This window comes from Falco punctatus, assembly GCF_963210335.1.
Source record: "Falco punctatus genome assembly, chromosome: 15".
In the NCBI taxonomy this organism is placed as follows: Eukaryota; Metazoa; Chordata; class Aves; order Falconiformes; family Falconidae; genus Falco; species Falco punctatus.
Genome location: NC_137595.1, coordinates 14,616,867 through 14,642,590, shown reverse-complemented (window position 1 = coordinate 14,642,590; position 25,724 = coordinate 14,616,867). Strand labels below are relative to the sequence as shown.

Here is a 25,724-nt window from a genome sequence, read left to right as displayed (position 1 = left end):
ATTAGCAGGAAGAGCCAGTTAAGCAGAAACGTAACCGCCCACATCATCTGGTGTGTCCTACTTCACTGAAGCCATCCCAGAAACTAAGGAAACAAAAGCAAAACAAAGGGCACTTTGTATCTCAGGCTGATGGCATAAAATGAAGCTTTCTGAGTGCTCTGGGAAGAACCCAGAGGAGTTGCCCCAAACCTGGAATTTTGAGAGTCAGGGTACAGAGAAGGAGAATTTTGACAATTGAGAAAAAAAAAATATTTTGCTCTGGAACTAGAACAAGAGTTGCTCAAATGTTCACATAAAACAGACTCGTTGTTCTTTTTAAATTTTCCAACTAATGCTAATAACCAAGAGTATGTTCAGGATGTGACTCTTCACAGTAGGCTCCAGTGACCCTTAGGACTGGCATCGACAACATCAACTTAAGTCGAACAAAGCTCACATCTTTTGACTTTCTATAAAGTCAATGAAAAGAAATAGGATGTTACATCTACTCAATGTTAGTCATTTACAGATTTGAGTGTAGACTCAAGATAGGCTCAAGAGACTGTATTTAGATTGCTCTGAGTGCTCTTTTACCACAAAAAAAGCCAAACCCAAGTATCAGATTGGTTAGGGTGAATCAGATTCTCTGAAGCTGCCGAGTTTCTCCTCTTGGTGATCAATAGATGGACTAGTGTATCTAGTTGGTACAAGTGGGATGCTTTTTCTGAATATTTGAACAGGTTTTATCTTGAATTTGGAGGTGGCTATTGATTTTAGGTGCCTGGAGGCTTGTGTGTGGTTGCAGGCTGCCCTGCTTACAGCCTGCTCAGCTCCATTTTGAAGAGGCAAACATGGACCTCAGCTTTCACCATCGCTTCCCAGCCTCAAGGACTGGGCTTTTCCCTTTGACAACACTTTATGCCCATTTTCCCTCTTCCTTCCATCCTTCCTTTCCCACCCTAGGACACTTTTTTGTTGTTCCTGATCCCCAGCTGGTATGGCTGACATTTCTGAGCCCCACGATTACTGACTGTGTTTGTTGCTGCTCAGATCCCTTTGGGCTCTCCAAACCAGTACAAAGCTCTGGGCTTACAGCCAATTTACTCACAGGTTTATCATATGCTGACATTGTTTCTCTATAAATAGGTCTACCTTTACTGACATTATTGATTCAAATGCCTCTCTTCTCACTAATACTCCTTTTAATGTATCCAACCTGCCTTCGTATTTCACCTAATGAAAGGCTGAAGTCAGAGAGGTAGAGGTCGAAGAGGTTAAACTGCAAGCATAAGGGTCCTAGGCTTTAAAGTAAGTGTTTTCTGTGTGAGATCCACAAGCTTGTCAGTGGAGCAAATCTGCAAGTCTGAGCTCTCTTTTCCACCAGAAGAAGTAAGCTGTGAAGCCAATCTCACATTCTATTACTAATAATATGAATTAAAATACACTTATTTTGTAAAACCCACCCTCTGATCCATGCATGGGTTAACAATGATAACACAGATGCTGATCTGCCCATCTCAGACTCTGTGATTTTGAAATCAAGGAGCAAATTTTCCCTCACAGATAGGATCACATCTCATGTGCTGTTTGTCTTGGAGTTAATCCAAATTAACCAACCAAAGCTGTAGTTGTTTTGCTTGTAAATTAAACTAATCTTTAATAGGTCACTTATGAATTTTCTATATGTAGGGCGGTGGTTTGTTTTGTTGGGTTTTTTTTGTGACTGACTTACCGGGCAGTTTTTGTATGCAGTGTAGCTCTCTAGTGCAGCAGGGACAGAAGTGCCCAGCAGTGTGTCTCTGTGTCTACGCAGGCAGCAGCACTTCCCTGCAGTGTGGTGGGACGATGCTCTGCTCTGGGCTGGGGACACTTGCATCCTCAGCGGATCGCTGCAGAGCAAGGCTAGTGGGTGACTTGTGCAGTGTGGCAGCTGCCAGGTCACGCATTGCATCCTGCAGGTGGCTGCAAATTCATTGCACCCTGGCAGAAAACGTTCTCCACAGATAGGTCTTTAGAGAAAGCAACATCAGCTGAGAGCCCAAGAACACACTGCAGACGGGTGGTGAGTGCATGGGGAGGTGGAAGGGCCAGGTATCCCATCTGTGCTTGCCAGCGAGGAGAAAGAAAGAGAAAACTGCAGATTGAGATCAGGGTAGGAGAAAGTCCTCCATTGCACGGGACTAAAAGTCATTCAAGACGAGCTCAGCAGGGCAAACCTGGCAGCAGCCCTGCCAAGGGTTCCTGGAGCCATCAGGGGAGTTGGGGAAGCTCCACTGGCCCCCAGCAGCACGTGCCTGATGGGAGGGCAGGTCTCCAGTGACAGCATCACCACGAAGGAGGTACCTGGGACCTGGTTGCTCATCATCTCCACAGCATAGCTATCTCCTGTCCTCACCGCGTTCCTGTGCTAGGCTGGCAGAGTAAAACCCCGACTTTGTTTCCTAGCTCACTCTGTGACCTTTGGGCTGCCGGACCCAGCTCTGGCATGGCTCCCAGGGGCCACGGTGGCCGTGGCTGCAGGACTGGTGGCAGCCAACCCTTCCACCATGGGGCTGGGTGCCCATGGTGTGCTGGTGGCACCTTGGAGATGCCTTTGGCCAAATGGCCTCTCTGGGGCTGGCGGCTGAAATCAAACATGCAGCTCTGGCGAGGGACGCTGCCAAGGCTGCCAGAGCAATAGGCCATTAGCCCCCCGAAACCAAACAACAGCCCCCACCCCAAATACATCACAAGAGAAGAAAACCTTTCACATTGTTAAAAGTTTATACTATCTCTGACTTCAGACATGTTGCCATTAACCTGGGAATTAATCAGAGATTTTCATTTACTCCTTGTTCTGAGGTATAATGAGCCCTTTAACAGTGTAAATAAAAAGATCTAAAGATTCAATAAACTATAATGTCACAAATGGCAATCATCTACCATGTGAGGCCTCTGTGTTAAAAAGCATCACACAGCTGGAAACAAATGCTTCTGTATAACATTGTAAATAACCTCTAAGCCCACTACTAATTAAACTGAAGCTTTGCTTCTCCTGGGCATTGAATATATGAACCAATTAAGAAAATATAATTTCTTTTCTGAGAGACCTGTGCTGTTGCCCTTAAAAAAATGGGGGTGGGGATGGGGGGGAAGATAGAGAAAAAGCCAGGGACAGAGAGAAATAAGGGGAAAGAAAGGATAGGGGAAAAAGAAAAGAAGAATGGGGTTTCACAGAAGGGACCACACTGATGCGCTGGGGTTACAATAATGAGACATTTCTGCTTTAAGCAAATTTTGCACCTGTAACCTGCAGAAATATAGCCATAGCACTTGAAAAATTACTTCAATGCTGCACAGTGCCATGAAAATTTATCTTTGAGATGATTTTATTGCATGGTTACCCTAGGCAATTAAATCAATAAATCTTAACTGTCAGAAAGGTTGGCCCGCTGCCAGGAATAAATGAAATGCGCGGGATCAGTAAATAAAAGGTTTCTGACAACTCATTCTAGGAATTATTTAGCAGTTGGGCTTTTTGTTGGTGGTGTTGGTGTTGCTTTTGTCTCCAGCATTTATTGACGTTCTCCATGAGAAATGATTATGCTAACGTAAACAATGTAACACAGAGATATAGATAGATGGGAGAGTCAGGCTCTTCAGGGTAATGAATTACCCTCCCGGAATCACATGTGAACAGCAACTTTGGGGGGCTGATAGTGCTGGCGGAGGCGATTAGAGGTCTGGGGTCTGAGCCATGGGCTGGCAGCACTTCGGCAGCCCCAGCGCCAGACACTGGGAGGTTTGTGCGCTGGCCCACGATGCTTTGTTATTAAAATAGATGTGCTGTTTTCATTGATTGATACAGAGATGATTGAGATTGAAATGCCTGCTTGAGACGTGGAGGTGACATTTCTGTAGGCCTAGAGAGTCCAGTGTTCACCACAGGAGATGCCAGTTTTGACAGCAAAATCATAGTTACACGTGTGTAAACCCTGAGTAGTCAATGCAGCTGCATTGTTTTTCACGCTGGTGTTACAAATCTGAAGATGTGAATCTGATTTCACTTACCCTGGGATTTGACAGGTTAAGTCAGTGTGTAATAACCTGGATTTAGACCCAGGCTCTGTCTCTCTCCAGAAGACATTGTGGTGAGAGCAGGTGACTTGATTAATAAACTAATAGATTTTTAGTCATTGTGGTCATCTACTTTAACCTCTTGAATAGCAACAGGTCGTTAAAATTCACCTGGTAAGTCCTGGTTCAAGCCTACCTTTCCTGGATAAAGGAGCCCATTCCTTCAGCAGGGCAGTGGCTGCCGGGACAAACACAGCCCCTGTGGGGACAGCCCCAGCTCCGGCTCTGGAGGGGGTTGGCATAGTCCCAGTGCCATTGGTGACAAGGACACTGCTGCCAAAGGAGGGAGCAACCTGCCGTGCAGCGGAGGAGGCCTCTCCTGCTTGGAACAGAACTAATTAGATGGTCTGTGAGGCCAGTCCCTCATCACCGTCACGTCAGGGCAGCCTGGGGAATATGGGTCTGTCCTTGAACCATCGAACACCAGCTCTGTGGAGCCAAGAAGGGATTTATATGAGTAGCATGGAAAAAAATGTCTGTAGCCAGTCTCTGGACACCCAAGCAACCTTCAGACGTAGGAGCTCTTAGGGAGAAACTCATCCCTCTGCCTGGGGCTGGCAAACGCTTGCTGATGCAGCTTGCTCCAAGCTGGAGACATCATGTCATCTTGGCTGTGGAACATTTCATATGAAAGCATTTCCTTCATGATACCCCATGGTTCTTCAACGCCAACGCCAGACCTTCCCAGGCATATTGCTCTTCTGACACATCCTGTCCGGTCACATTTTGCAACCTTTGTGCTCCTGCCCCAGCAAATCTGCTGCCTTCCATTGCAGCTCTGCGGAGGCAAAAGGCTGTGGTAGGATGACACTCATGATCAGCAGCCCAAGCTCAGGGCTGCAGCACTACTGGGTGTGGGGCTGGGGCAGCGGGGATGCCCTGGACACCCATCTGGAGAAGGCTCCTCTTGGCTAATCAGCTCCCAAACTATAGCGGGCGTGGGAGATCTGAGTGCTACACTTAATGAGTCCCATCCACTTCTGGGTACAGCTGAAGCCAAGGGGCTTTTACAACACTGATTGGCAAGCAGCTTCTCATTGCGGATAATTCCCTGCCAGCACATCCCGAACGCATAGGTGATTGCTCTTAAATTGATGGCTCGAAGCACAATAACAGCCTTTTTATTTAGTTCCTGCTTGATAGGCAGCAAATGTAGAGTTGCCAAAAAGAAAGAAAAAAAAAAGAAAAGAAAAGAAAAGAAAAGAAAAGAAAAAAAATACAGGAAGAAAAAGGTGCTGCAGTATTTGCTCTCTGCTATACTACTGTGAGGCTGAAATTCCTTGGAATGGAGAGTTAAAAAGGCTCCCAGTGCTGCCCAAAGACTGGAATCAGCACTAAGGGGTACTGGGGGCATGCAGAATTTTCCAGCAGACCCTGCCGCAGGTGGGAACTGCCCTTCAAACACAGCAAACACTGGGGGGCTGCATTCTCACAGCAGATTAGAGTCGGCAGGCAGAGAGAGCAGCTGGCACTGCGGTTTCACTGAGGGTGGCAGGGCAGAGGGAGGCTGGCACCCTGGCACCGGGGCAGCAAGACTCTCTAAGCTCTCTTAGAAAGTGGAAAATGGAGCATTTTTCATGTGGCTTCATCATGTGCATCCACACCCTTTCCCCATAGTACCCCCCAGCCAAAAGGGTGACCCCCATCTGCCTGCAGCTGGCTGAAAAATGGGGAGTAAATGGTGGTGGTAGTGGTGGCTCTTGTGGTTTTTGTTTGTTTGGTTTTTGGTTGGGTTTTTTTTTTACTTTTTCACTCAAATTATCTTTTCAAAATGTAAACTCTTGAGCAAACCTTCATGTAATCCTATAAATACCAGCAACCGCATTTTCAGGCAGCTGCATGCCAGCAGCTGCGAATCAATCATCACTGAGTCTGGCAAAACACACAAGGTGCCCAGGGACAGCGGGCAAACTCGTGCGTAAGACATGTAACCAGAAAGCAGCTGAGAACAGCTCCAAAGTTGGTTTCACAGATGAATGACATATAACCTGAGGGAAAAGTGATCCTAAAGGTTTGTGCCCAAATTTGCCAAATATTTCTGGCTTAGGAAGGCCAATGCTGTCAGGTAATTTCTTTTCTTCTGAAGTACAGCTCCTGAGGTCTAACCTACTAACTCCTCCTTGTGTTTAGCTGTTTTCGTGTGCTAGGTGTACAGGTTCCCTAAAGAGAGAAAACATCTCTTTTTTAGAAGGCCAGTCTACATACATGCCTAAAAATATCAACAGGGACTATTCTGTAGCTCACATGAGCACGAACTTCTGTTTAACGTTAGCTTCACATGTGGTTTGTGTGCTGAACACATTTACATTAGCTGTAATAAAGGCCTTCGAACTGCGTGGGAGGAGGATGGGGGGGAAAACCCCCTGAAACTCCCCATGCACATGTGCCTTTTTCAATCAAAGGGATAAAAGGATATCTAAATTCACTTTGAAATGCAGCTGGTAAATGAAATTCCTCTCTATTACATGGAGTTGATACTGCATTGCTTTCCTTTTGGACGACGTAGGAGGGATTGAAGAGACTCTCAGACTTCTAGTGAAAGGATTTGGGCTGTGCTTCCTACTCCTCAGCTCCATGGGCCGCAGGAAGCTCCAGCCAGACTTTTCAGATATAAATAAGGCTTCACAACCTCTACGTCTTTCATGCTGGCAACCAAACATCCCGTGGTCTAGAGCAGCTTGTCATGGGCCAAATTAATTCCTGAGGGAGTCGTGCAGTTAAATCATCTTAGCTGGCTGAGCAATTGTAGTGCTTCCATCTCTCTCGAGCCTTGCATAGCTCTTACCAACATCCTACTCCAGTGCCTCAGCTTCACGCAACCAGGGAGGGAGGGATGATGTCTCCCTGGCTGGGGAAAAGGGCACACAGTACCTTGCCTGAGGTGGTGAAGTTGTGTAGGAAAATAAGCAGCCAAATGCCCATCTTCCATTACCTCTGTCATTGCTGTGTTCGGAGGAGACAATTCTCCCTGTAGCATCTCAGCATCCAGCAGGCCAGCAGCTTTTGCTACTGTGGGAATCCCCCGTACTGGCTATATGAATAATTCTTTTTTTTCTTTTTTTTTTTTTTTTCCAGAGGGCTTTTTTTCTGAGTTTTGGAGTCACACTAACAGTGCTGTGTAGCACAGGTTTATGTGGAGCCATTCATCATTCATAGGCAGGATCACAGAACACTTCACAGCCGATTACAAGGCTACATATGCAGGGAACGACATGAGCTGCCTATCTGAAGTCAAGCTTCAAACTGGTTTCTGGGCACACCCAGAGGATGGTGAGGACTCGGGGAATGAATGGTGCAGGCAGCAACAGACCTGTCCTCCCTCCCACTGACCCAAAAGATGACTGAGATATTCAGAGAGGATGTTTTCTGGTTCCTTGAATGCAAAATGGGCACATGTGATACACAATAAGCTCCAAATGCCCCTTTCCAGCTTTTCTTCTGAAGTGACACATTGCTAAGAAGGGCTGGGGCTCTACCATGTTCTTCACATGTAACTATTTACACAAACAGGATGAGGGACACTGGAAAAGCCACAGCCTCGTTGGACCGGACAGCTTTAAGCAGCTCCATGGGATCAGAGCAGTGCAGAGAAGCTGGAGGATATCGGCGACTGGCCCTTTGTTTAAGCAGGCCATTACGATAAATGGTCAGCCTTAAATGCAGCCCAACGGCTACTGGTACGTCTCTCAGAGCATCCTTCTGCAACACCATCTGCATCCTGGGCTCACCGCCCCCCCTCCCCAGCACCGATGGGCTGAGACATCCCCACCAGCTGCCCCCTGGCCCTGCCTTCCTGCTGCGCCTCCAGAGCTCCCAATCCGCCAGATGAAGATGAAAAGGTTTTAAGCAGAAATGTAAGTGCGAGGGGCTGGACAGCAAACCGCAGTGACGGCTTCTTTTGCTCAGAGACAGCGGCCCGAGCTGGACTTTGTGTTGGGAGCGCGGCGGTGCGTCCCTCCCCGGCGGGCGGTTTGACCTCACTTGCTCCATGCTCAGCAGCACCGAGCACTCAGCCTGGCGCTGGGCAGCCACATCACATGCTGCTTCGCATCTCTTGAGAGCTTTTTACATCTCTTTTGAGCTGGTATTCTTGGCACAGGCTCTTAGAGCTATTTCTGCAATGATGATATAAAACCTGGCGTTTCTAGTTTTGTCATCCCGGGAAGCCCCTGGGAAGAAATGCACCCCTGTGCAGAGGGTCAGCACGCTGAATTGCACCACTTTAGTCACGCTGGAGCCTTCGGCTGCTTGTCAGCCAGCAACCAAAAAAATCCTGCCTTTGAAGCCTGGCTCCTTTGCTCTTTAGGTTGGGTTTGGGACAGACAGGATTTAGGCTGCCGACTTGCAGCTGAGGCCCCTCGGGGATGGGGAGAACACACTATTGATCCTGTTACCTCACAGCTGGTATCAGCGCTACATTATTTTCTAACATCAAGTCATTTTAAGTCTCCGCAATGACACAAACACATTGATTAAAAATTAAAACCAATGACAGCTCTCCCACAAACAGTACTTACTGTACCATACTTACTGTATCTTGGGAGGGGAATGAGAAAATAGCAGAAGACAGAATAATTTATAGTGATAAAATGGGTTACATTTTCATAAAAATTTTATTTTACCTTTTTTTTTAAATAATTCAATGCACTGGCAGTATAATTAATCCCTCTATGAGAGACACAAATGTACCAGTTCAACCAATATTATTTATACAGAGACATTGTGTTTAAAAACAACAAAAGTACATTTAAAATGTTTGTACATAAAGTATTACTGTTATTTCTTTTTTTCTGAAGAAGGAACAAATGTAAACAAAATGCGTAATTGTGCAACACGCTGGAAATACAAAGCAAAACAGGCAAGATACAATTTTATACATATAAAGCAAAAGAAATCAAACTTTTATAACTATACAACATTTCAGTAATTGCTTGACATTTTAACAGTTACCTTGGTCTGTACAAAACATCTTAACTTATACTTAAAACTTTACAAGAATAACATGCTTGTTCAGAACAAAGACACTTTGTGGAATTGCAATGATTATTGATATGATATCTGCACACATGAGGAAAAAAAGGGTACTTCAATAGTAAATAAAAAGTAAGAATGTAAGGTAAAGGGCCATTTAGTAAACCATAATCTAATTCCAATAGCTAATTCAGTTGCACTGCAATGCAGAAATTAAATCTGACTTTTGCTGGAAGACCGTAAGGTCATAATGTTGCTCTATTTCCAGGAACCAGAAGAAAGCATATATAAATTTTCCTGATATTTTGGTTGATTATACATGCGCACACGCACACACACACACAAATGGGGGGTGGGGGGAGCAAAAGGAAAAAGTAGCATTTGCCAGAACAGCCAGAAATGGTGGGCAAGAGAACGCGCATACTAGACTACTCCCCACATGGCTAGGTTAAGAAACGAAGACAACTAGAAAAAGAAAACACCCACTGAGTTTGCCAGGATTACTTTTCCTAAACCTTAGTTGTATTTAGTTTTTTTTTCTTTTTTGTTGTTTGTTTGGTTTTTTTCCCCCCAGAAGACAGGAAGTAACGCAAATTGAATTGAGCCATTTTTAAAATACCAGGAGTACCACAGCCAAAGTCAAAACACAAATCAAAGGACAGCTTAAAACCAAAGCAAAAAATAACCAGATCTTTCGACTCGTTTTCATATTCTGTAATGATATGGCCTAGACCTTTCACATGCGGGTTTTAAAAAAACAGCATTTAAGATTCAGTAGAAGATATGCAATCCAGAGATGTCAAAAATACAGACAGGAATAAATTATACAATATTTCATGGAATTACAAGGACTGTCAGCTTGGATAAAAGGTACATAATTTTGAAGCGTCCTCAAATGATACATATGGCTAAAATTAAACTCCTGATTGCATCAACCTAACATATTCGCTGCCTGATTCTGCAATCTGTGTGCTGAGCACTAATTTACAGTTACTCCTGTGGACTTCAGTGGAGCAACCTGCCAATTAGGGTGCTCAGGGGAAGAATGGCAGAATTGGGCCTAGATAAATATTTGCTGTGACTTTTAAATGTACAAAAAACATTTGGCTTAGAAAAACCACTTTAGCCCGCTGCAATGTCTTTGAACTAAAGTAACAGACTCCATCTCTAGACTGAGAGCATTTATGACACGTCTGAATTTATTTGCCATTTTTCTGTGCAAGCTGATGCCAGTAAATATTTAAACTCAGAGGTAATGAAATTGCAACATGCCTTTTAGTTAAAACCAAAACATATGCAAGCCTAGATGTCAGGCAGAAATTACCCTCCAGTTCTTTTAGCAGGTATTGTTTGGTGCTGAACCAGAACAGTTCAATATATACTCAGCTTTAGTATGTGTTTATAAAGTTGTATTAGGGCATACAGCACAGTATGAAAAGGGAGAGGACTAGTTTTTCAGCTGGTGTAAATCAGTACTGACATCTATGGAGCTACTTAAAGGCACATCAGCTGAAGCTTTGGCCCACAGTCATCAGAAACATATAACCGTCATTCAGTCCACAGGTAAAGCTCTCAGTGGTGGAAGTGCAAGGTGAAAGTGTAATCGACATCAGATAAAAAGCTGCGCTGTTAGTCTCATTTCTGACAACGCTTTTCCAGACTGTGTGGTCTAAAGCAGTTTTATGATGTGCTCTATACTGCATAGCTTTGCAAAGTACTATATTTCCTTACAGACAAGGATTATGGTACATTAATCGTTTCATTGGCGCGATCAGTAAAAAAGGCATGATGAAAAAAGCTTTGGGAGTTTATCTGCATAGAGATATATTGGCAAAAATTAGTTTGGGGTTAGAGGGTTTACTCCTCCATGTGTGCATATTGGATTAACTCCACTGATATCAGTACTCCTGTATCAGTTTACACCAGCTGAGGAACTTGCACTCTACCTCTGTCATAAATAAAGCATGTGTGTTGCTATCCGCTGTTCAGTTCATTCATAAATTCAAGGGTAAATGCCTCCTGCCAGTGGGTCAAGGCTTCTTCATGTCCGTAACTCCACGTTATTTGTCACTGAAGTCAGTGGTGGTTTCCCTGAGCAAGGGCTGAGTCAACATATGGTCTGGTTGAAGAGCAAGTTTGCAATTATTCCAGCACTAGTCCAGAGACCTTGAAATAGTTTCAGTGGGGTGCATGCCCAGCCAGAACAAATATCGGTGTAATTCCATTGAATTAATTGGGTTAATGCAACTGAAGTTCTGGCCCAATCAACTGAACTCCAGTAATGCTATGCCAGTCTTGTTAACTAGCTTCTCCTTTGATAAACGGTGCTCAGCAAGCTCCATAAGACTTGCATGATTGCCATATGACAGCAGAATTTGGTCCCATGAATTCCACAAGCTGAGCCAAGTTACTTTACACTTGCTTAGCCCAAAGTTTGGTCCATTGCAGTTACTCTTGTCCATTAAAACAATGAAATTCACCTCAGAATCTGACTTTCCTTCTAATTCAGAGAAGAAAATAACTGAGCAGAAATTAGGGCTATCTCTGCTTGATGGGTTTTTCAATGGAATTTCAACAGGGTGACACACAACTGTGAGTAAACTTATATCCAGCAAAGAGAGCTTACAGAACTTGCATAGCAGGGAACTCAGTTAAAATCAAAGAAGAAAACAAGTCTCAAACAGCCGCATCATCCACTCACATGGCTTTTACCACTGGCATCAGTAGGACTCAGCTAGAGTCCTCTAAGCACGAGTAGTCCTGTGGACACTACAACTGAAAATGCAATTCTGCATACAGTGAATATTGCCTTAGGTTTACGATGTTACTGCATGCACCACTTCTGTCAGCTCATTTGGTGTTTCCAGGTGCAGTGCAAGTAAAAGTGAGTGCTCAAATCCAAGTCCCACCTGCAGCCGTAGAGGACCAAGACCTTGATTTTAGGTCTTTAGCTCTGCTGTACCCAGGCAGTGGGGCTGGGGTCCCTCAGCCCTGTTGGGCACAGCACTGGTCCCCCAACACGTTCCTGCACACCAATACCGTGGCCAGGGCTATATGGGGATTCACACTGTGCAGACCTGTAGTAGTCCAACACCATGAGCAAGCTGAGGGCTCAGGGAGCTCTGTGGTAAGCAAGGTCAGGTCTTTTCTGCGGCTGCTCTCCAAAGCACTGAGTACACACATCGCTACTTGAGCTGGCTGCTGGGTCCCTGGCCTTGGTCCTTGCTGCAGTTGTAAGGGAAAAATGTTTTAACTGCATGGTGACTTCAGGGCAGTGACAAGCATTAGCTCTTTGCGACATGTGGTGGCACCCTGAGGTGGAGAAAGGAATCAGATGGGATGGTGCCATATTCGGATTTTGTAGGATACCATGGTATAGGTGTTATTTGGCGGGACATAATGAATGACAGTAATTCAACAGTAATGAATCCCCTTTCCCCAGAAGCACACTCAGGTTAAATTCATAATGCCAGACCACACCAACTTGCCCCAGTTTCTTTAAAACACTCTTCACATCTTTACTGTTGCCTAAGATGATTACAGTGTCAATGAGCTGCCTGAGATGTTGCTACATACCCTGTGGTTCTTGGCACAGCTTATCTTCATAGTAATTCTGTTGAAGTGCCTCCTGATGACGCCAGGTGCGATTCTCACCTGACACCAGCTTTAGGCAGTAACTCATCTGCACCTGATTTTCCTCTCATTTCTATCTGCAGAGCCACAGGATCCCCCTAGATATACACAAGATCTGAACTCAATCTCTTCTGACTTCAACAACTACCACCATGGGTTTAAACTGGTGTGAGATGATCAGAATCACTGATCTTGGAAGACAAAAGAAATAGCCAAAACATCTTTGAAACAGGATGGCCGAAGTAAAGCTACCAAGTCCATCAGAAAGGCAGGTCTGACAGGAACACTGTAGAGAAGACTAGGGCTACTCTGTAAGTCAGGCAGGAATGTTTTGCATTCAGTAGCAGAGGGGTTTCGATAATGGAGAGCCTAACTGAGCTTTTAGCCTATACATGTAGGCTACGAGATTCAAGTGATATGTCTAAAATATGTCACTATTACCGAGTGATACATATCACTGTCTGGCTATATCATGGAAGTCCAGGAGGAGTATTAGAAACAGAGGAACTGAGCCCTCCAAACATTAAGAAGACTTGGTTTATTTGTGTTTATAAAACAATATGTAAAGTAAAGCTTGAAGATGTCTTAAGGACAGTGGACTTGGACTGGCTTCTCATCCTCATCCCCTCTGCCTCTCTCCCAGCGCACTCCGGTGAGGTCAGAGAGATGCTGCGAGAGGCAAAGGCCCTTTGCAATGGCACCTCAGCCAGCGGGCCTGCCCACGTGCAGCGCATTTCTACACTTGCTTCAAAATGACAAATTAATTTTATTTGGTGACTTGTGACATATTTTGCCTTTCTCAAAATTTCAAGACACTGGTCTATTGCAAATGACAACCTTCTGAAAAATAATACGTTGACACCACATTCAGTTTTGACACTGACTTCAGGGACCACAGGACCAAGATGACAGAGATGTTTCTATTTTCTGCCATGCGTTCATTGCCTGCAAGGAGACAACAGATGCAAACAGGACTATACACAAACTACAGAGCAACACGTTAATAATTCTGCTGCCACTCAGCAGTGGTAAGAGTGTTTTCCCTTCATGGCTATTGCATCTCTTTTTCCTGTGCTATGAAGTAATGACCAAGGACTTTCTGCTGCAAATCCACATCCAAATCCATACGTGTGTGAGTGTGTATGTGTACACACACACACAGACACAGTCGCTTCAGTACTGTGCGTACTGGAGTTTCTCCTGAACTCAAAGCAAACAAGTATATTAATACCTAAGTCAGAATCCTTACCAGCCCGATTTTTGCTGTCTTTTAACTTGCACTCACAAAACTAATAATTTGATTTAGACAGCATTAAATACTGATAAAATTACAATGAAAACATTTCTTCCAAAGTACCTAAAAACTTGTCAGTGAATCTAAACTGCTACAATGGAAGAACAACATAAAATCTGTGAAATTAAAAAAGCGTAGAAATTAAGGTCCAGATTCAATTTCTCAGATTTTGTTTCTTTAGGAGGAATGACGATCTCCATCTTTATTCTTAAAATAACCCCACACTGATATCAACAGACCTGTCCCTGTCTTTCAAAGGAGATAATTTATAAATTAGACAATATATTCACAGAGAGACTATGTAAATGGTTAAAAGTCCAAAGACCATGTAAGCAAAAGTGAAATTGAGCTATAAGAAGCAAGCTGTGAAAGTTGCCACTAACACTATCAACAAAAAGGCTGTAAACTAAACCAGAATGACTTTAAAAAAAAAGATAAGACAAAATGAAATAAAATAAAATAAAAAGCACAAATACTGGGCCAAACCCAGCTATTCAAGCTCAGCGTGAACCATTTACACTGTTAGCTTGCTAAGTGTGGGAAGGGCAATTTGTCCCTTGAAAGGAGCCAAAGGAGCATGGCTGAGATCCGTGACCAGTGGGATATTGCCTAGGGGAACATGGTCCATACGGGAAACAGCATCTCAGGCTCTGCCTCTGATCCCTGCTCTCAAGGACCCAACACACATCACATGGCTAGAGATACTCATTGCACTCAGAGCAGCATATTCTGCCTGCACCTTGTCAAATACTTCACTTAAGACCTGCTGCAGCTCTTGACATGGAGGTTAAGTGCTATGTAAATGCTTCACTTGAGCACTGAGGACTTTGCTGCCCTTGGATCTCATGCCAAGGGAGCTCCCAAATGCTTCTTTTTAGCCCTTTACTGGCATGCTCCTTTCACGGCTGAACTATTGATATTGCTCCAAACCTCCTGAAGCATGGGACACAAATGACAGTCTTGTCAGCTCTGGCAATTTTTTCTGAAGCTTGGTGTCCTTCTTAAACCCCAGCTGCAGAAATCAAGAGATTACATCACTGTCCCAATTTATCGCTATTAAAAACAAATGTGTCATTTCTGGCCCTCGGCATGCTTGAAAAATGCCTGAAATCAAGTCATGAAATCAATCTCAAAGCTCAGTATCCAGAAGGCAATACCAAAACCAAAAAGGTTTATTTAAACAAAAAATCCCATGATCTCAAGCCAATCTTGTAAATTTTGGTGCTTGGTTCATGAGTTTGAATGCCTGAAGTAGGCAGTGTTTAGAGCAGATATAGCAAATGCCCAAGCAAACACATGCTGCTTCCCCATGGATTGAAACAAAGAAACAATCTCATTTGATTAACTCCTCTGGAAGTAATATTTTAAGGGGTAAAATGATTCCATGAAGATGACATGTTGGCATTTGAAATGAGATGAATATAGTGCCTGTAAAAGTGCAATAATCCTTAATAACTAACCCAAAAGAAGCATCATCCCCAGGGATAAGACATCAATTCACTCCCCATATTTAATTTGTTTCTAAGCTGCTTTTGAAACAGGATGGCTAAATAGTAAGTTGGCTTGTGATGCTAGATTTGACTGCTGGACTTATTATAATCATGCCATTGATTCAGCATACATTTCAAACTAAGTCACGGGATACAAAATCAGGTGGGCTAACTCCTTAAGCTGTTTAAGCAAAAGATTGTGAACTTGGGCTAAATTTAGAGATAGGTGTCTGTTTACTGCAAACAACAGGGGAAAGATAACACACTGTCTTTACCGAGTAGCTGCAGCTAACTCTTTAAACAGTCTTACGTCTGAAGATTGTATTTCAAGACGCTATCCTTCATAAATGCATGGAAGTCTAGGATTTCAGTCTACATTAAAGGAACAAGTGACGACAATGCACTTTAATTAGACTAAATAGTTACTGAATCTCATTAGTGAGATCTTGCAAAAAGAATGGAAAACTGGCTTATGACAAAACCACCCCAATACTACTTCATCTCAAGTATCCACCCTATTAAAAAAAATAAAAAAAAAATACTTCAAGTGTTGTCAACAACCACCTTTCATCTACATTTCTGAAGAGTTCTCACTGTTGTGGTTTTGTTCATTAGCTACTGGGGCCAGAATGATCGTGACAAATGTGGTCAGGTTCACGTTTCAGCCACGTTACCGAAACCCTCAGAGAACAGATGAGAGTGTATTGACCACTTCAGGAGCAGGAACCTGCAGATAATATAGGATGTGCATATTCTGCAAATGTCCTTTGCAGACAACCCTAACTGGATGATTTCTCTAATGACGCACCTTGGCTACATTTACAATACAGTTTTGTGGAAAGAAATATTAGGAATTACTGTTTTTTAAGAAAAGGTAGTACTACAGGGAGCTAATATACAACAGCAACAGTAATGCTTGTCTGAAATGTGCATTGGGCAGAGTCCTTAAACTGCTCTTATTGCCAATATCCAAGGCCTGCTCTAAAAATTGTAACAGTCTGAACCTTTTAAATGCAAATTTGTTCTATTTGTCTGGTCACAACCCAGTGAGTAGAATCCAATAACTCACCAGATTAAAGGATATACAAGTTTATATAGCAGAAGGTAATTGCAATTAACTAATATCTGGATGGCATTTAATACACATATTGTATTATTTCAATGAGATGAGACAGAATAATATTTACATTGCTATGAGCATTTTCCGTTTATAGAAATGGAATTTACAGTTCAGTAAGGTATGCAGGCGTTATATCAAGAATGAGATGAGACCATTTAAAGTCTTGTGAATTATTGATATAAATTCATTTTGTTTTGTTTCATGCACCAGCGCTTCTTGCAGTGGCACCAGAAGAGCAGTGCAGTTTATAACTGGGGAAGAAAAGAAGAGGAAAGAGCAAATGTGAAATGGTGTAATTTATTCACAATTGCTTTGAAATTCTATCTGAATTGTCTCATTATTATTCACGCATTAAAGGAATGGTCCAAAACATGACAGCATGGGTAAACAGATGCAGAGCTTGGAAAATAGGTAATCTGACTGAAGAATTCATGGCCATTATTAAACAAATGTTATATTGCTTTTGGGTAAATCTGGTGATTTTATTTAATTTGACATTGTTTTCAAGATAGCAAGATAATACTGTTTGTTTCTAATGCTCTGAAATGAACAAAACAGGTGAAAATTGATGCCACATGGAATTATAATGTTTCAACAGTAGCTGGTTAGTTAAACTAGAGAGTTTCATGAAGAATCTGCATACACTTATTAATGGACTTTTACATACAATATCAATGCTTAGAGTGTAGCGGTCCTGTTAAAATCTGCTTTCACTGAGTCACTATGCAAGGAGAGATTGTTCTATGAAGAAAATTCTTGGATGAGTATTTGTTTCAGACTAAACAGTAAAACTGAAATAAAATTCACAGATTTAGTATAGGAATGGTAGATAAGACTATGAAAGCTAATATTTTGAAATTGCCTAAAAACTGCAATAAATTCTGCTGCCTGCTGAAATTAAGCCAACAATAAACAGGAAGAATGGAATATCAAAACCTCATTGCATAGTGTCATCGCTCTTTAATGAGGCATTCCTTCAACCTTTTACCTCTTAACACCTTTGGTGATCTTACATTATGTACCTGTAACATAGTCAATGTTCTCTTTTAGAGATTAAGCCTATAGGAAGTATGAAATCTTAGGAATGTACTGTGTCATGTAATGATGCCAGAATTAAGCGTCGAAAAGCTTGGTTCAGGTTCAGAAGATGATTTTGAATGAATAGCTATAACTTCTACTAATTTATTTCAGAAGGGACTTCTCATATATACCCTCAAATATTTAAGACGCTTTGTACTATTTCTCAGGAATCCGTATCTTCTCAAAGTGCTTTTTTGTTTTCACTTGAAGGCAGCATGGACTTAAAACAATACTGCAGGGAATGTACCGTTCCATAAAGCACATAAGGATGGCAGGATCCAGGAGACACAAGGAATAGAAAATTGTCGAAAATGATTAGATGGTACAACACATACTGCTCTTGAGTCATAAGTTCCATTTATGGTGACGTCTACTTCCAATAGATAGGATATTAAAAAAGGCAATAAAAATGAAGTTACATGAATAAACTTCCAAAAATGAGTGGAATTCCACCAGTGATCGTCTCTGCGCTGGTAGAGGTAGAAGAATGGGGATGTTATGAACAGGGCAGCAGTCACTACAACAAATGAGCCTCAATGCGGAGCCAGTGGAGTCCTTGGCGAACATAACGAACCAGATTGGTCATACTGCTGTGTTGTGTTAAGGGTCCCATCACTGAGTCCAGGTCTACAAAGAATTCTGCAATACACAAGAAACAGAAGTCACTGTTTCAGGCAATGGTACAGAAATACGGGTATTACCATGATTTCCCACTCAGCAGCAGCAGTGCAATTAGTGAGTTCTCAGGATGTGGCACACATGAGCACATGGTTGGTAGGAAAGAAGTTAAACAAAGGCAACAATATATTTAAACAGACCAAATTAGATTATCCATGTTGGCAGTCAACCACAACATAGTAAGAGTGGTTGCCAATGGTCTTACTTTAGCTCTGACGATCTGCACTTTCAGTTTTTTTGAGCCTAGGTTTGCTGACTGCATGATTTAAATAGCTGGCAGTGAACTGTGGCATTTCCTTTTCCATGCTGCACCCTCTCCTGGGCATGAAGAGCTAGTCTGGGTCTTGCAGAAGACCTTGCTTGCTCTTTTCCCCACCCTCCAATTTCTGTTACTGCTGTTGCAGCAGTTTTGGCCTTCTGTTCATTCTGCTGCACCTGCAGGCCCCAGGGGATGTGTATGGGGTGGGAGGGAAGAAGGAATAGGAGAGAGGGAATGCAGCAGGAAAATATCATCTAGGAGACAGGAACCTATAAGGGGAAAGAAAAGATGGGTAAGGCTACTGGGATTTGGTGCTGGGGAGGGTTAACAGGAGGTCAGTAAAGAGAGAGACATAGGAAACACCACACCACTTTATGCCAAGTGTTAGATGCTGTCTGGGTGAACGACTAACCCTGTTAGGGCCAACAGACCTTCGTAAATGCTTTCAACGGAGAACTGGATTGTTTCCTCTGTTCTCCTACAGCTTGTCTTTTTGCTCACTGGGGCACAGGCATTCCCACATAGACAACACTGACACTATATTTAGGCAAGTGGGAGCCCGCTCTCAGCTAAAGCCCCCCAGAGCTCAGATAACAACCAACAATCACAATAACCAGCGGCTGAGTCCTTACACCCTTACCCTATCTAAAATCCAGCGCATGGCATTCAGCCAGCTAACAGTATATTGGCTGCAGTTCGGGAGAGCAGATGCTGGGTACAAAATCAGTATCAGTACTTTCTTCAGCAAGTAAGTGCCGCTTTGAGGTTTTCTGTCCAAGTATTGACAGCCTGACCCTGGTCAGCTTGGGAGCTACAGCAGTATCACAGCACAAAGTGATTTGGCTGGAGGCAAGCAGAATGAAAGCTTAGGGCTATCACCAGTTGTGTTAAGATGCTGCAGCCAGCAGTTACTTTTAATCTTCCTTCCTCTGTCTTTTATTGCCCTCCTCCAGTATAAAATCAATACATTTAGAAGTGAAATAATGCACTGTCTTGCTTGCATTCTAGAGATCTTATCCTAGGCTCAAATAGATAATAATTGCTTTAAACACTGAGAATTCACCTTAAAGCCCAATTTCAGTTCAACATTTCTTGAAAATCTACAAGTGCTGAAGCCACTTATTAAATTCATACGTGAAAGAATAGGACTTTGTTACTACAGAGCTGAGAGTTTTCTGCTGTAGCAAAAAAGTGCTGCTATCTTTGGAAGCTTTAAAAAAAATATCTGATTTTGCAAAGTTAGCTGAGAGTTTGATGTTATAAATGGTGAACAGCTCTCCAGGTGATCCAACACAAACCAACCCATGGGCTGGCTTTGGGAAGCCTGCAGTTTAGCCCTGCCTGCGACAGATGCAGAGTTTATGACAAACTCCATCTATTCTCCCACATGCTCTGAACTCTACCAGCCAGGGGAAACCCAACCAGAGGTACGCAGCAGTATGTTCCCACTTTCCTTTTCAAACATGATCAGCTTGGCGGCTCACAGTTCTGTTGTTCTCCCTCTTGCTATGCCTTTTTATTTTAATGGCACATCTTTTGTCAGGCTGACAAGAAAGGCTTCTGTCTCCTGCTCTGAGCCAGTTGGACATGAGTCAGGTCCAAATGGGGAGCATGCAGCCATACTCAGAGGAGCACAAAACCTAAGCTGACAGCTGTGGACAAGCGGAGGCTGCACAGCTCCTACAACGTGGAAGAAATCTCTTCTGTCTGCATGGGCATGACCTAAGAAGCATCTATGACAGCAATAAGACCCAGAGGTAAAGGCTAATAAACATTACAACCACGGGGCCACATTTTTATACCAATCTCTATTAGCTCATCAGGGATATGTTCTTGGGCAAGACACACCTCGTGATTCAGAAGACAACAGAAAAAACGCAAGCTGACTGAAAAAAAAAAGTGACTAGATCTGTTTTTTTACAAAAGAAAATTCATTTTTATCTTAAATGTGGGTTTTTGTTTTTTTTTGTGGGCTTGTGTTTGTTTGTTTGTTTCTTGAGACCATTCTTTTTTTTTTTTTTTGGGGGGGGGGGGCACGGAGGGGGGAGAATCTCATTTTTTGTGATGAACTGACTGCCAACCCCCTGACAGAGAGGCCAAGAGATCTTCCTTTATGTGGGACTCATGGCAGAATCTGGGCTTTGCACATATCTTGTTTGCTCTCATGAGGATTTTTGAACTCACAGTCCGCACACTGGTGTACCACAGTTTGGGCACTGCAACGGCTGGTCCGGCTGGCAAGGGTGGATTAGAGATAGCTATTGGGAAAGGGGCAAGTCCTGTCCCAGCCAGCAAGACATAGGTGTTTTGAATTATTTGAGAGGTGCAGATGACATCTAAAACAATTACAGCTAGGTTTCATGAAACACTGTAACATTCTTCACATCAAAGTGTCTTAAATATATCTTTCTGTAAATGGAATCTATCACGTGACATGATGAAGATTTGCAGAGTACCACAGCGATTCTTACATACTTTTTTGTTACACGATGCATTTTTCAACTTGTAGTTTAATTGTGTTTCAGCATAGAACTTTAAATTGAGTACTTAATTAGAAATGAGGTATCTTTCCAGACAAAATGTAAAGACAGACATGCTATAACATGTATGAAACTGATCTCTCTCCAATGGTTTATAATGCTTAAATGAAATTTGAAGTAACACAAACTTTCCATTCCTTCTAACATGGCTGCAGTTTGTGTAACAAGATATGCAAGAACAGGGCACAACCCTAGATGTCTGGTTCATGTGAGAAACCCTTATTCATGCATCCAGTCCCACTAAGGGACTGCTCATCTGAATAAAGACCATTCCTATATGGCATTGCTGAATTGGGTTTATTTAATCGTAAATCAAAATGAGAACAAAGAAGAGTGTAGGGAGGAAAATGCAGAAAGGGAGTCAGCAGGTTTTTTCTCATCCAGCTCTAGGACTGATAACAGCAGTGGCTCGGTACATTTTCTGTCTGCTGGCTGAATGCCTAAGCTATTTTGATTCAATACCAAGTAGAACATTTAACAACTCCACAACACACAGGGCTAATTACAAGATTATCACCATCTCTTTCTCCTGTCAGGGCATCCTTCTGCATTCCCACTGTAACATTCTGCAGTACATTTGACAGGGAATCACTTTCACATTTTGTGAAAATGGATGCAGCTATGGAAAAAATCCAAAATGACTGTACTGCTACTAAATTAACCAATGCGAACAAAGACAAGAAGCAGTGGGGAGGACTGGACAGAACTTCTATTATTGTTCCTCATCCAGGGATAGATCATTATGACCCACCATCCAGACATAAAACTCTATAAATCTCAAGCTTAGTTTCTCTAAATCAGTGGAAATTTGCCACTGACATTAATGGGAGTAAGATCAAACTGCATACAGTGAGCACATTTGTCAGGAAAAGTCAGCCATCTGAAATCTCAGTATAATTTAAGAGAATGAGCCAATTCACGGTAAGAATATTTCCCAGTTAGTCTCTGTACCTCTAGTGTCAAAGAAAGCTTTGTCAATGATTTGTGTAAGCCCAAAGCTGGATTCTGAATAATTACATTATCATGGGGACGTTCACAGCTGGCCAACAATACGCCAAATTTGTCCTTTGGTTACATCTCAGCCACTTCACTATACTCAATATAACACAGCCACAAACTGCTTGGCAAAATTTCTTTTAAATGACTGTGGTAAAGACTTACATTTTGTTAGGAATAGCCAAGCAGATTTGCAATCCAGCCATAGGAGAGTCAAGGTCAAGGCTTTCAGTGGACATCTCCTAATCGGACTCCCTGCAAACATAACATCTAATGTTTGCTTATTATCCTAGCTAACGTTATAATAGTCAAACCAGTTGACAAAGCAGTCTGAAAATAACCTCGGTGCTCTACGAGAAGCTGAAACTGTGAACAAATTTGCAGACTCAAAAGCTCCCATCACTTGGGGCTCATGTTCGCTAAATTATTTGCCAGCTGCTCTGATAACCCCATGTTCAGTGTGTGTTACACATCCCCCCTCTGTGCTTGACAAGAGAAGATATGCATTGGCTACAGTGACCAGCAAGCAGATTTGGTCTGTTTGCTCAAGCTGTCACAGTTGTGCTCTTAGATACGGTGGTTCTGGGTCCAATTCCCAACAACGCCTACGAGAACAGAAAGCAAGCTAAAGCTGATGAGCCAAAGGGGAAAAAAAAGAAGCGGAGTTGGGCACCTTTGTTCTCCTTAGTCAGCTTGTCAGCCATGTCCCAGTGCTCGTAGCTCCGCAGGACATTGTTGGTGATGTTGACGTGGCTGGCAGCCATGTGGTGGATGCGCTGAGGGATGGTGATGGTCCCCGCTGAGGAGGAGCTGGTGGTGCCCGCGCTGCTTCCAGCAGAGCCAACGGGGGATGGGCTCAGAGACATCGGTGATGGTGTTTCTGTGCTCCTGTGAGAGGTAAAGGGAGAGTGAGTCCCCCTCACACACCCCACTTCACTGCCATCCTAAATGCACTTGAAAAAGTAACTCTAGACCCCAGGCAGAGGAGAGTGTGCAGTAGTATCTCCTGGTTTTATGAGAAAGGAGAGCTTATAAACCAGGAATGATTGAAAATAAAAAGGGATTTAATTCTCCCTATAAACGAACCTGTTATTTAAAAAAAAAAAAAAAAAAAATCTATCATAAAAATAGAGCAATTTTTCAGGGAAAGAAGTATCTCATAGCTGTAATGATTTTTCTACCTGCTGCCAGAAGCTGCAACAGCAGTTAGAAAACACTCAATGTGCAATATTGGCTTATTATCAAAGTATTTTGTGGAAACCACAATGACAGTTTGCTCCAAATACAGTCACCGCAATAAGTAAAGTGCAAGTCTTAAAGCACCCCGTAAAGCAGTATTAGGAGCTGAGGGTACTGTAGGATTATGAATATCTCTATAGGATTCTTTAAGACTGGCTATGGAGATTTGTTTCTAATTGCCTACAGTTCATCCACACACTTTTGTACAGAGCACTGTTTTAAGTTACCTACTTAGTGCAGCACGAATGTTCTAATACAGATTTTCCTTTAATTCTAACACTAGCAATTAGGAATTGCCTGCTGGTTGCAGGGAGTGCAGAGGTCAGCACAGCAAGCCCATGTTTAGAGCTGTGCAGTGCTGAATGCTCATACACAGCTATTCTCTTCGAAAATTCATAGAATCACAGAATCGTTTTGGTTGGAAAAGACCTTTAAGATCACCAAGTCCAACCATTAACCCAGCACTGCCAAGTCCACCACTAAACCATGTCCCTAAGTGCCACATCTACATGTCTTTAAATCCCTCCAGGGATGGTGACTCAACCATTTCCCCGGGCAGCCTGTTCCAGTGCTGGCCACACTGTTCCTGACACCAGCCAGGCTGCTGCTGGCCCCCGTGGCCACCCGGGCACAGGGCTGGCTCCTGGGGACACCCCGTGTGCCCCCGCCAGCGGGATGTCACCCCATCCCCCACCACGCTCTGCCCGGCCGCCCAGCCAGCTCTTAGCCCAGCGCAGAGCACACCCGCCCCGGCCACGGGCAGCCGGTGTCTCCAGGAGATGCTGTGGGAGACGGTGCCAAAGGCTTCGCCAAGGCCCAGGCAGACACCAGCCACAGCCTTTCCCTCAGCCACTGGGCGGGTCACCTTGTCACACAAGGGGATGTGGTTCGTCAGGCAGGACCTGCCTTCCATAACCCCACGCTGGCTGGGCCTGATCCCCCGTTGTTCTGCACGTGCCGTGTGACGGCGCTCAGGATGATCTGCTCCAGAACCTTCCCCAGCACCGAGGTCACGCTGACAGGCCTGTAGTTCCCCGGATCCTCCTCCCCGCCCTTCTGGTAGGTGGGTGCCACATTTGCTGACTTCCAGTCAGCTGGGACCTTCCCCGTTGGCCAGGGCTGCAGGTTGATGGAGAGTGGCTGGGTGAGCACTTCCACCAGCTCCCCCAGTACCCCGCGGTGGATCCCATCTGCCCTGTAGACTTGGTTTAGCAGGTTGCTGACCATTTCCCCTTGGATTATGGGGGCTCCATTCTGCTCCCCATCCCTTTCTTCCAGCCCAGGGGGCTGCGCACCTGGGGAACAACGGATCTTGCTGTTAAAGCCTGAGGCAAAGAAAGCATTAAGTGCCCCAGGCTTTTCCTCAGCCTTTGTCACTACGTCTCCCTCCACATCCAATAAAGGATGGAGATTCTCCTTAGCCCTCCTTTCACTGCCAATGTGTTTATAGAAATGTTTATTACTGTCTTGGAGCAGTAGCCACATTCAGTTCTAGTTGGGCTTTGTCCCTTCTAGTTTTCTCTCTGCATAATCTCACTACATCCCTGTAGTCCTCCAGAGCTGCTGCCCCTTCTTCCAAAGGTGGCAAACTCTCCTTTTCCCCCTGAGTTCCAGCCAAAGCTCTGCTCAGCCAGGCCGGTCTTCTCCCCGCCGGCCCGTCATTCGGCACACAGGGATAACCTGCCCCTGCTCCTTTCAGATTTCCTTCTTGAGGAATGTCCAGCCTCCCTGGAGCCCTTGGCCCTTGAGGGCTGCCTCCCAAGGGACTCTGTCGACCAGGCTCCTGACCAGGCCAAAGTCCGCCCTCTGGAAGCCCGAGGCAGCCGTTCTGCTGACCCCCTCCTTACTGCCCCAGGAATGGAAAACGATCACTTTGTGGCCACCGTGCCCAAGGCGGCCTCTGACCACCACATCCCCCTCCAGCCCTTCCCAGTCTGTGAGCAGCCGGCGCCGCGGGGCATCCCCCCGGCTGGCTCCCTGCCCCGCTGTGCCAGGAAGGTCAGTGCCACACACTGCAGGAGCCTCCTGGGCTGCTTCGCCCTCGCTGCGCGGTGTGTCCAGCAGGCACCTGGTAGGGTGAAGTCCCCAACGAGAACATGGGCTAGCAATTGTGAGACTTCTCCCAGCTGCTTGTAGAGTGTTTTGTCTGCCTGTTCATCCTGGTTAGGTGGCCTATAACAGATTCCCACCATGATATCTGCCTTGTGGGCCTTCCCCTGATTCTTACCAATAAACGCTCAACCCTATCATCACCAGCATTAAGTTCTAGACAATCAAAACACCCCCCAGTATGCAGGGCTACCCACCACCTCTCCTTACCTACCTATCT

General features: G+C 44.1%; 1 protein-coding gene across 4 annotated transcripts in view; it reads right to left on the bottom strand.

The window, feature by feature from the left end:
- Nucleotides 1-8,689: 8,689 nt before the first annotated feature.
- The window catches only part of AFF2 (ALF transcription elongation factor 2), a 349,278-nt gene continuing 332,243 nt past the window's right edge, over nucleotides 8,690-25,724 (bottom strand). For all 4 annotated transcript variants that reach the window (XM_080365658.1, XM_080365657.1, XM_080365660.1 and 1 more), the window contains exons 20-21: nucleotides 22,830-23,044; nucleotides 8,690-18,322 (exon numbers count right to left, since the gene is read on the bottom strand). In XM_080365658.1, the coding sequence (XP_080221784.1) occupies nucleotides 18,201-18,322; nucleotides 22,830-23,044 (337 nt within the window). In that variant the 3' untranslated portion in view covers nucleotides 8,690-18,200. The remainder of the gene's footprint in view (nucleotides 18,323-22,829; nucleotides 23,045-25,724) is intronic.